Raw genomic sequence first — 12,606 nt, forward strand, 5'->3', positions numbered from 1 at the left:
TTGATGGGGTAAGAGTGTGCAGAAATGCACCGTCAGTCTCAGATTTACTATTTGCTGATAATTCTCTTGTCCTCATGAAGGCGGGCATGAATAATGCAACTTCCTTGCAACAAGTTCTGGATACATATTGTGCAAATTCTGGCCAGATGGTGAGTTTGGTGAAATCTAGCATCTTTTTCTCTCCAAATACACATGCACTAGTAAGAGAGGAAATTTGTGAAACTTTGCATTTTGATACTGAGGCATTATCTGATAAATATCTTGGGTTACCTGCTATTGTTGGGGCTGATAGAAGTGATTGATTTCTTCATTTTGTGGAGAGAATAATTGAAAGGATCAATGGCTAGAAAGAAAAATTCTTATCTATTGGGGGAAAGGAAATTCTTTTAAAGGCTGTGGCTCAGGCAATACCTGTTTATGCAATGTCAGTTTTCCAAATCCCAATTGGTGTTGATGACGCGTAAAGCACACGCTCGTTGGGAACCCCAAGTGGAAGGTGTGATGCGTACAGCAGCAAGTTTCCCTCAGTAAGAAACCAAGGTTTATCGAACCAGTAGGAGCCAAGAAGCACGTTGAAGGTTGATGGCGGCGGGATGTAGTGCGGCGCAACACCAGAGATTCCGGCGCCAACGTGGAACCTGCACAACACAACCAAAGTACTTTGCCCCAACGAAACAGTGAGGTTGTCAATCTCACCGGCTTGCTGTAACAAAGGATTAACCGTATTGTGTGGAAGATGATTGTTTGCAAGAAAACAGAGTAAACAAGTATTGCAGTAGATTGTATTTCGATAAAGAGAATTGGACCGGGGTCCACAGTTCACTAGAGGTGTCTCTCCCATAAGATAAAAGCATGTTGGGTGAACAAATTACAGTCGGGCAATTGACAAATAGAGAGGGCACCGCGATGCACATACATGACATGATAAATATAGTGAGATTTAATTGGGCATTACGACAAAGTACATAGACCGCCATCCAACTGCATCTATGCCTAAAAAGTCCACCTTCGAGGTTATCATCCGAACCCCCTCCGGTATTAAGTTGCAAACAACGAGACAATTGCATTAAGTATGGTGCGTAATGTAATCAATAACTACATCCTCGGACATAGCATCAATGTTTTATCCCTAGTGGCAACAGCACAACACAACCTTAGAACTTTACATCACTCGTCCCGGGTATCAATGCGGGCATGAACCCACTATCGAGCATAAATACTCCCTCTTGGAGTTAAAAGTAAAAACTTGGCCGAGCCTCTACTAATAACGGAGAGCATGCAAGATCATAAACAACACATAAACATCAGATTGATAATTACCATAGCATAGTATTCTCTATCCATCGGATCCCGACAAACACAACATATAGTATTACAGATAGACGATCTTGATCATGTTAGGCAGCTCACAAGATCCAACAATGAAGCACAAAAGGAGAAGACAACCATCTAGCTACTGCTATGGACCCATAGTCCGGGGTGAACTACTCACTCATCACTCCGGAGCGACCATGGCGGCGTAGAGTCCTCCGGGAGATGAATCCCCTCTCCGGCAGGGTGCCGGAGGCGATCTCCTGAATCCCCCGAGATGGGATTGGCGGCGGCTTCGTCTCTGGAAGGTTTTCCGTATCGTGGCTCTCGGTACTGGGGGTTTCGCGACGGAGGCTTTATGTAGGCGGAAGGGCAAGTCAGGAGGGGGCACAGGGGCCCCACACCACAGGTCGGCGCGGCCAGGGGGGGGGCGCCGCCCTAGGGTTTGGCCACCCTGTGGCCCCACTTCGTTGACTCTTCGGTCTTCTGGAAGCTTCGTGGAAAAATAGGCCCCTGGGCGTTGATTTCGTCCAATTCCGAGAATATTTCCTTACTAGGATTTCTGAAACCAAAAACAGCGTAAAAGACAGAAGCGGCTCTTCGCATCTTGTTAATAGGTTAGTTCCGGAAAATGCATAAATATGACATATAATGTGCATATAACATGTAGATAACATCAATAATGTGGCATGGAACATAAGAAATTATCGATACGTTGGAGACGTATCAGCATCCCCAAGCTTAGTTACTGCTCGTCCCGAGCAGGTGTAAAACGATAACAAAGATAATTTACGAAGTGACATGCCATCATAATCTTGATCATACTATTTGTAAGCATATGTAATGAATGCAGCGATCAAAACAATGGTAATGACATGAGTAAACAAGTGAATCATATAGCAAAGACTTTTCATGAATAGTACTTCAAGACAAGCATCAATAAGTCTTGCATAAGAGTTAACTCATAAAGCAATAAATCAAAGTAAAGGTATTGAAGCAACACAAAGGAAGATTAAGTTTCAGCGGTTGCTTTCAACTTATAACATGTATATCTCATGGATATTTGTCAACATAGAGTAATATAACAAGTGCAATATGCAAGTATGTAGGAATCAATGCACAGTTCACACAAGTGTTTGCTTCTTGAGGTGGAGAGAAATAGGTGAACTGACTCAACATAAAACTAAAAGAATGGTCCTTCAAAGAGGAAAGCATCGATTGCTGTATTTGTGCTAGAGCTTTTATTTTGAAAACATGAAACAATTTTGTCAACGGTAGTAATAAAGCATATGAGTTATGTAAATTATATCTTACAAGTTGCAAGCCTCATACATAGTATACTAATAGTTCCCGCACCTTGTCCTACTTAGCTTGGACTACCGGATCATCACAATGCACATGTTTTGACCAAGTGTCACAATGGGGTACCTCCATGCCGCCTGTACAAGGGTCTAAGGAGAAAGTTCGCATTGGATTTCTCGCTTTTGATCATTCTTCAACTTAGACACCCATACCGGGACAACATGAACAACAGATAATGGACTCCTCTTTAATGCATAAGCATGTAACAACAATTATTATTCTCACTAGAGATTGAGGATATGTGTCCAAAACTGAAACTTCCACCATGATTCATGGCTTTAGTTAGCGGCCCAATGTTCTTCTCTAACAATATGCATGCTTAACCATATGGTAGTAGATCTCCCTTACTTCAGACAAGACGAACATGCATAGCAACTCACATGATATTCAACAAAGAGTAGTTGATGGCGTCCCCAGGAACATGGTTATCGCACAACAAGCAACTTAATAAGAGATAAAGTGCATAAGTACATATTCAATACCACAATAGTTTTTAAGGCTATTTTGTCCCATGAGCTATATATTGCAAAGGCGAATGATGGATTTTTAAAGGTAGCACTCAAGCAATTTACTTTGGAATGGCGGAAAAATACCATGTAGTAGGTAGGTATGGTGGACACAAATGGCATAGTGGTTGGCTCAAGGATTTTGGATGCATGAGAAGTATTCCCTCTCGATACAAGGTTTAGGCTAGCAAGGTTTATTTGAAACAAACACAAGGATGAACGGTGCAGCAAAACTCACATAAAAGACATATTGTAAACATTATAAGACTCTACACCGTCTTCCTTGTTGTTCAAAACTCAATACTAGATATTATCTAGACTCTAGAGAAACCAAATATGCAAACCAAATTTTAGCAAGCTCCAAGTATTTCTTCATTAATGGGTGCAAAGTATATGATGCAAGAGCTTAAACATGAGCACAACAATTGCCAAGTATCACATTACCCAAGACATTATAGCAATTACTACATGTAGCATTTTCCAATTCCAACCATATAACAATTTAACGAAGAAGAAACTTCGCCTTGAACATTATGAGTAACACCTAAGGACATATTTGTCCATATGCAACAGCGGAGCGTGTCTCTCTCCCACAAAGTGAATGCTAGGATCCAACTTTATTTAAACAAAACAAAAACAAAAACAAACCGACGCTCCAAGCAAAGTGCATAAGATGTGACGGAATAAAAATGTAGTTTCAGGGGAGGAACCTGATGATGTTGTCGATGAAGAAGGGGATGCCTTGGGCATCCCCAAGCTTAGACAGCTTGAGTCTTCTTAGAATATGCAGGGGTGAACCACCGGGCATCCCCAAGCTTAGAGCTTTCACTCCTCTTGATCATAGTATATCATACTCCTCTCTTGATCCTTGAAAACTTCCTTCACACCAAACTTCAAGCAAACTCATTAGAGAGTTACTGCACAATAAAAATGTACATGTTCAGAGGTGACACAATCATTCTTTACACTTCTGGACATTGCATAAAGCTACTGGAAATTAATGGATCAAAGAAATTCATCCAACATAGCAAAAGAGGCAATGCGAAATAAAAGGCAGAATCTGTCAAAACAGAACAGTTCGTAAAGACGAATTTTAAAATGGCACCAGACTTGCTCCAATGGAAAAACTCAAAACTAATGAAAGTTGCGTACATATCTGAGGATCACTCACGTAAATTGGCATAATTTTCTGAGTTACCTACAGAAAATTAGACCCAGATTCGTGACAGCAAAGAAATCTGTTTCTACGCAGTAATCCAAATCTAGTATGAACCTTACTATAGAGACTTTACTTGGCACAAAAACATGATAAGGAGAGGTTGCTACAGTAGTAAACAACTTCCAAGACTCAAATATAAAACAAAGTACTGTAGTAAAAACATGGGTTGTCTCCCATAAGCGCTTTTCTTTAACGCCTTTCAGCTAGGCGCAGAAAGTGTGTATCAAGTATTATCAAGAGACGGTGTGTCAACCTTACCTTAGGCTTTTCCCTTACCTTTCTTGTTGTTTTTCTTTCCCTTTGGTTTAGGAAATATATGATTTCCCCCTGGTATAGAGGTGAATTTCAGAGTGCCTTCTCCCACATCAATGACTGCTCCCAATAGTTTCAACAGGGATCTCCCGAGTATGATTTTTCCTGTTTCAATAACAAGATAATCAATGGATATTGTTCTTCCGAGAATGGTTGTATGCACACCTGCGGCTATTCCTTTAGGAATTATAGTAGAGTTATCAATGCGAGTTATTTCTTCTCCTCCTTCATCAACTCCCCAAAGTTTCAAAGATTTATAAATACCTTCAGGCATAAGGCAAAATTCATACATAATATCACAATAGGCATGAAGAGTTCGATCACCGATAACAATTTTAACAGTAGGATCCCACAATGAAAGTTTAGAGTTCTCTAAAACTTGCTCAAGACGATTACGAACGTGGCAATAATTATCATTCAAGCGAGATGTACTTATCTCGAGATTGTTTAATCTACTATATATGCTAGTGAGGGCTGAATCAAAGTTATTAGCTGAATCATGTGATGCAACCAACTTCTTTATGGCATTAAAAGCTTGATCCCCATTACAATGAAGGAAATCTCCTCCCACTAGAACATCCAAAGCATATCTATAGCGAACCATAAGACCAAAATAAAAATTACCAAGGAGCAAACTTAGAGTCATTTGAGGTTCAGTTTTACGATAAGAAGTAAAAATTCTAGACCAAGCATCCTTAAAACTCTCCTCATCCCCTTGTTTAAAAGTAAACACTAATTCCTCAGGTGAAGAAGTAACAACTACAGAACTAGACATGATAACAAAAGTAAACTAAATGCGAGTAACTAATTTTTTGTGTGTTTTTAATATAGAGAGCAAGACAGTAAATAAAGTAAAACTAGCAACTAATTTTTTTGTGTTTTGTTTTAGTGCAGTAAACAAAGTAGTAAATAAAATAAAGCAAGACAAAAACAAAGTAAAGAGATTGAGAAGTGGAGACTCCCCTTGCAGCGTGTCTTGATCTCCCCGGCAACGGCGCCGAAATTTAGCTTGATGACGCGTAAAGCACACGCTCGTTGGGAACCCCAAGTGGAAGGTGTGATGCGTACAACGAGCAAGTTTCCCTCGGTAAGAAACCAAGGTTTATCGAACCAAGTAGGAGCCAAGAAGCACGTTGAAGGTTGATGGCGGCGGGATGTAGTGCGGCGCAACACCGAGAGATTCCGGCGCCAACGTGGAACCTGCACAACACAACCAAAGTACTTTGCCCCAACGAAACGGTGAGGTTGTCAATCTCACCGGCTTGCCGTAACAAAGGATTAACCGTATTGTGTGGAAGATGATTGTTTGCAAGAAAACGAGTAAACAAGTATTGCAAGTATATTGTATTTCGGTAAAGAGAATTGGACCGGGGTCCACAGTTCACTAGAGGTGTCTCTCCCATAAGATAAAAGCATGTTGGGTGAACAAATTACGGTCGGGCAATTGACAAATAGAGAGGGCACCGCGATGCACATACATGACATGATAAATATAGTGAGATTTAATTGGGCATTACGACAAAGTACATAGACCGCCATCCAACTGCATCTATGCCTAAAAAGTCCACCTTCGAGGTTATCATCCGAACCCCTCCGGTATTAAGTTGCAAACAACGGACAATTGCATTAAGTATGGTGCGTAATGTAATCAATAACTACATCCTCGGACATAGCATCAATGTTTTATCCCTAGTGGCAACAAGCACAACACAACCTTAGAACTTTCTCATCATCGTCCCAGGTATCAATGCAGGCATGAACCCACTATCGAGCATAAATACTCCCTCTTGGAGTTAAAAGTAAAAACTTGGCCAGAGCCTCTACTAATAACGGAGAGCATGCAAGATCATAAACAACACATAAACATCAGATTGATAATTACCATAGCATAGTATTCTCTATCCATCGGATCCCGACAAACACAACATATAGTATTACAGATAGACGATCTTGATCATGTTAGGCAGCTCACAAGATCCAACAATGAAGCACAAAAGGAGAAGACAACCATCTAGCTACTGCTATGGACCCATAGTCCAGGGGTGAACTACTCACTCATCACTCCGGAGGCGACCATGGCGGCGTAGAGTCCTCCGGGAGATGAATCCCCTCTCCGGCAGGGTGCCGGAGGCGATCTCCTGAATCCCCCGAGATGGGATTGGCGGCGGCTTCGTCTCTGGAAGGTTTTCCGTATCGTGGCTCTCGGTACCGGGGGTTTCGCGACGGAGGCTTTATGTAGGCGGAAGGGCAAGTCGGAGAGGGGCACGGGGCCCCACACACACGGTCGGCGCGGCCAAGGGGGGCCGCGCCGCCCTAGGGTTTGGCCACCCCGTGGCCCCACTTCGTTGACTCTTCGGTCTTCCGGAAGCTTCGTGGAAAAATAGGCCCCTGGGCGTTGATTTCGTCCAATTCCGAGAATATTTCCTTACTAGGATGTCTGAAACCAAAAACAGCAGAAAACAGCAACTGGCTCTTCGGCATCTTGTTAATAGGTTAGTTCCAGAAAATGCATAAATATGACATATAATGTGCATATAACATGTAGATAACATCAATAATGTGGCATGGAACATAAGAAATTATCGATACGTTGGAGACGTATCAGGTGTCTGTAAAAGAATGATGGATGCTATTGCTCAATTCTTGTGGGGTGATGATGATAGTGGTAAAAATGCATTGGATGGCATGGTGGAAACTTTGCTACCCAAAAAAAGAAGGTGGCATGGGATTCAGGGATTTTCATTCTTTCAATCTTGCTATGTTGGCCAAACAAGTCTGGAGATTGATTAACACACCAGATTCTTTGTGTGCACAAGTTCTAAGGTCAAAATATTATTCTGATGGTGACATATTAAAAGTCGGCCCCAAATCTGGCTCTTCCTTTACTTGGGAGAGCATTCTTGCAGGTATGGTTACATTCAAGAGAGGATATATTTGGAGGGTAGGGAATGGAGAGAAAATCAATATTTACAATGAACCCTGGATACCCTCTAGTCCTGATAGGAAGATAATATCACCACGCGGAGAGGGAGATGCTATCTTTGTTTCTGAACTGATCACAGAATCTGGTGCATGGAATGAAGAGAAACTGGTTGAGCTATTCAACATGGTGGATGTCAATAGAATCCTTGAAATTCCACTTAACAATCAGGGCATGGATGACTTCATAGCATGGAATTATTCCACAAGTGGCCAATATAAGTGCCTCACGGTTAGCAATTCCTGGCCTAGCTGTTAGTAATCCGGTTTGCCAAATTATTTGGAAATTAAAGGTTCCGAATAAGGTTAAAATATTTATATGGAGAGCACTGCATGGTATTGTCCCTCTCAAAGCTATTTTAGCCAACGGACATGTGGGAACAGAAGGAGGTTGCCCTATTTGCAACAATCCGGCTGAAGACATACTCCATATGATATTCAAATGCCCCATGGCGAAGGATCTCTGGGAATTGTTAAACCTAACTCAAGTTACTGATGATGCTATGCAAGATCGGTCGGGCTCTGTGGTGTTGGAAACTTTGTTTAGACAAGATGATGTGAACTTGCAAGATTTTAATGTTGGGCAGAAGGAGGTTATAGCTATTGGAGCTTGGTACATTTGGTGGATTCATCGCCAAATAACACATAATGAGCCAGTCCCTCCTCTCTTCAAATGCAAGGTATCTATTCTAGCGATGGCAATGAACTCAGCAAAAATCCTTTCCAAACCGACTCCCCCAAGAGAGAAGTGGACGAAACCGGAGGTTAGAACTCTGAAGGTGAATGTTGATGGATCGTTTCACCCTGACTATCATGCAGGATGGACGGGAGCTATTATGAGAGATTGTGAAGGTAAATTCGTTGCGTCCTCCTCTACTTTCTTGGCAAATATTGATTCTGCGGTCACTGCGGAAGCTTATGCAATGAGGGAGGGACTTAAACTTTCTAGTGAGATGGGATGCAATAATATTATTATGGAGTCAGATTCCTTGGAAACTGTCGAAGCTTGTACTGGGGAGAATATTTGGTGGAACACATCATCGGCTATATATGTGGACTGCATAGACTATGCTACGAATATTGGAAATGTCCACTACCGTTTCTGCCATAGAGAAGCAAATGAAGTTGCTCATGAGTTAGCTAGAGAGTGTTTCTCAAACAAAGTGAATTGTAATTGGGTCGATGAACCCCTAGTTTTATTCTAGCTAAACTCATTAATGACGTAACGGTGATTTGATTGAAAGGCGGCAAGTTTCTTACGCACTCTTTTCCTTACCAGGGTACCTAAGGGGGCTGGAAGGTTTTTAATGATGCGGCTTGCTGACCTAATATATTGATATTATTTCAAAAAAAGCCCTTATTTTCAAGATTTTTTTGATTAAGAATTAATTTATATAAAGCGAATATTTGATGTAGAATCGGTATGTTTAGAAAGTGTTTTTCAATACGAATCTAAAAACATAAATTGTGTAGATGGTTGAGTCGAGTGAGGTGGCCTACATCCCTACACCCGTTCTAGCGACACAACCACACGAGCGCCCATTCAATGCCGAGTTGGGGAATAGCGGCTGTCGGTGAAAACCGTGCCACGATTGGTGGGCGATGGATGCGTTAAGCGTCGCTTCCTTCTTAAAGGCATCGTCGTCGTAGTCTGCGGATACTCACTCGTGCTGCTTCGGGGAAAACCCTAGATCCGGGTCTCCCGGATCGGATGATGACGGTGCTTCATGCGTCTTTCTACCTCTTGGGGCATCATTTTTTGAGCAGCGGTTGGATGGAGGTGGATCTTGGTGGAGTGGTGTTCAACTACCACTTTGACGTTGATGATTCTCGGCGACGTGAAGCTGTAGGGTATCGAAGACAGACGTGGACTGCTGGACGCGTGCAGGATGGTGGAGCTGTCTGGCGTCATGGTGACATCGACGGCAGGTCTAGCAAGGTCAATGCGGTGACCCCTCTTGAAGATGGATGCGAGGAAGACGGCGGTAGCGTGTGTGTTGGCGTGCGCTCAGAGTCTGCTTGACTGGATGTGCTTCTCACCTGCTATTTGGCAGCTTGGGAAGACATTTGATTGTTTGGATGATGTGAGTTGGTGTTTTGTCACCCCTTTCATCCCTCTGTAGGTTTAGCGAGGTGGCTTCGAGTTTGATCTTTTGTATTGCTCTTGTAAGATGTGAATAATCTAATAAAAAAAAAGCTGTGTGCATTCCTTGGATGCAGAAGCTAGGTTGATTTTTCCCTCATTTCAAAAAAAAGCTTAAGCATCTAGTATTTAATAGGTCCGCCGTGCTCACACTTCTAGCCAACAAGTCGGTGCTATGTTCTCGTGCTAATTGTTAGAGTATGATTAGAAGAAGCCGACATATACTTTAGAATTAGGTAACTACCAGCGATGGGGGTAGTTCAATCGTAACATCTCTATAACATACGCTTCTTAGATGCATCCTCTCAAATTGTATAGACTATAGAGAGATGATTCCTCAACAATGAAAGCACATAGTCGTTCGCAATCACTTTTGTCAACGTAACAATGCTGCTGGTTGATTTCCAAAAAAAAAAATGCTGGTGTAGTGGTGGTCACATTTTTTTGGGGGTTAATTATTGGTTTGCCACTACACCCCGCGCAACACTCAGTTTTGCCACTAGAGCAGAATGGTGCTCAGTTTTGCCACTAGTCTGTGTGCAACGACTCGTTCCGTGAGTCTGCCGTTTCATTCAGGTCAACGTCCTTGACTCGGCTGTTTCAGGTGGGACCAGGCGGAGACGCATTTGAAAAGAGGACCGGCTGTTTCAGGTGGGACCAGGCGGAGACGCATTTGAAAAGAGGACCGTTGCTGGCCGTTTCACGTGGGACCCACAAGGCAACCGTTGGAGCTCAACCCCATTTAAAATCCCTGATCGCGCGGCGGAGCTCGCAGCGGTGAGAAGAAATCGACGGGGTTGGAGACGGCCCCTCGCAGAGGTGCGGCGCGGGCGACTGAGAGGGCCTTGTTGACGGGGAGCGCCGCCGACGGCGGGAGCTGCGGAGGGCGCAGCCGTCTGCCAGAAGCACCTCACGGTTCAGATCCCGCGCCACCTCTATCCATGTCTTCTTCTAGCTCCCGTGCCACCTCTCGGTTCGAGCTTCCGGTGCGCATGGAGATGCCGATCCTCCTCTGTCCGCGGTGCCGGGCGCCCGTTGATCGGAGGATTTCGCGCACACCGAAGAACACCAATCGTCCGTTCTACGTGTGCAGCAGCGAGAAAGGGGTAAGAATAGTGGAAATTTCAGTATTTTGTGCATAGTTTGTGCTCAATGTGGTTGATCTCTTTCGTGTGCTTGCAGATAAAATGCTTCTTCGTTTGGGTCGATGTTTTGCTCCAGACGCTGATGAATCAGCTGCTAGATGAGCACGAAGAATGGTTGCCCATCTTGCCACAGACGACACGGGTCGCCGCGATAGCTAGTGCAGAAGAGACGCAGGGCGGATCACGCATTGACAGAGAGGTAGCTTTTGAGCTAAGGTGGATGAACCAGAAGATTAGAGAGCTCGAAGATCAATCAAAAATTTGGAATTACATTTGTGCATTTGTAGGTGGTATTGTTATCGCACTAGGTTTAATGTTGACATTGTATGGAAAGGCATGAATTTGTGATGAATTTGTAAGCTTCAAATTGTATGAACTTGTAAGCTTGAATTTGCAAGCTTGAAATAAATAAATCTGATCAAAATTCGATAGTGGCAAAGATTTGGCTTTGGGCAGATGAGAAGGGTGTTTAAAAAAACGGTGAAAAATGAAATAACAAAAAAGGGTGCGGCTAGGACTCGAACCCAAGACCGCTTTGTTTGGTAGCGTGAAGGATTGCTCTGGTAACCAGTGGGGTGGATGGACAGATATTGAAAGCAAAAGGAAGAAATCTAGCTATAGTTAGTTCTAGTTCGTGACTTGGTTTTTTTTGACAGAATTCGTGACTTGGTTTATGGTGTAAGGACGCATATGTTTGTTCTTTGTGTTTATGCACGCTGCTTAACCAAAAAAAGGGTGCATCTTTGTTATTTCAAGCATTACTGTTTGTGGTTTAGGTTGGAAAAATAATCAAACAAAAAAAGGTGCATCTATCTGATTTCAAGCATTGCGTGTTTGTGATTTTTTGTGAGTCTGCCGTTTCATTCAGGTCAACGTCCTTCTTTTTTTGCGAGGGAAAAAGGGTGCATTTATCTGATTTCAAGCATTGCGTGTTTGTGATTTTTTGTTTCATACTTATATGGGTACCCTACTTATATTACATCAAAGTTCATACTTGGATCCATGTTTGTGATTTCATAATTCATACACCCTTGATATATTACATCGAAATCATAGAAAACTAAGATATATGAGATGCAAATATTGGTAGCCAGATCATCACGTAAAATAACTTAGATAAATTCGATACATAAGATGCTTAGTTCCACCATTACACGGAAATAACTTAGATAGATAGATGGGTACCCTAGATAGATAGATGGGTACCCTAGATAGATAAGTTCAGTGACACACGACTTGACACGACTCGACACGGAACCACATAGAAAATGAAAACGTAAAGCTAAAAAAACATGACGAGCTTGACGAGAACACATCTTGGCCGCACCACCTGCCGCAGCACCTGCCGCAGCACCTGCGCCGCACCACCGTCTTCACCAGCGTCTTCACTTGTAGTACGGGAGGCAGTGCATAGGTTTCCCGGAGAAGAAGATGGCGTCGCAATCGGTGAAGACGTTGTAGGTGGTGAAGAAGATTGACTCGCAGCCGCACCAGAAGACCTCACCGAGGAGGGCGTACGCGTCAAATCGGTTGGCGAAGGTGACCGTGAGCAGCTTGAGGGCGACGCCTTCACGAGACTCATTGACGTAGTACATGACGGGCGAGCCCGGTGGGAGGTGGGAGAAGCCC

General features: G+C 43.1%; 1 protein-coding gene across 1 annotated transcript; it reads left to right on the plus strand.

Moving 5' to 3' along the window:
* Positions 1-10,754: 10,754 nt before the first annotated feature.
* Positions 10,755-11,317, plus strand: LOC124649889. Its single transcript, XM_047189462.1, has 2 exons — positions 10,755-10,938; positions 11,015-11,317. Exons 1-2 carry the CDS (start codon positions 10,774-10,776, stop codon positions 11,315-11,317), a joined length of 468 nt encoding a protein of 155 aa, XP_047045418.1. The 5' UTR covers positions 10,755-10,773.
* The last annotated feature ends 1,289 nt before the right edge of the window (positions 11,318-12,606 follow it).

Source organism: Lolium rigidum, chromosome 1 (genome assembly GCF_022539505.1).
Source record: "Lolium rigidum isolate FL_2022 chromosome 1, APGP_CSIRO_Lrig_0.1, whole genome shotgun sequence".
Lineage (NCBI taxonomy): Eukaryota > Viridiplantae > Streptophyta > Magnoliopsida > Poales > Poaceae > Lolium > Lolium rigidum.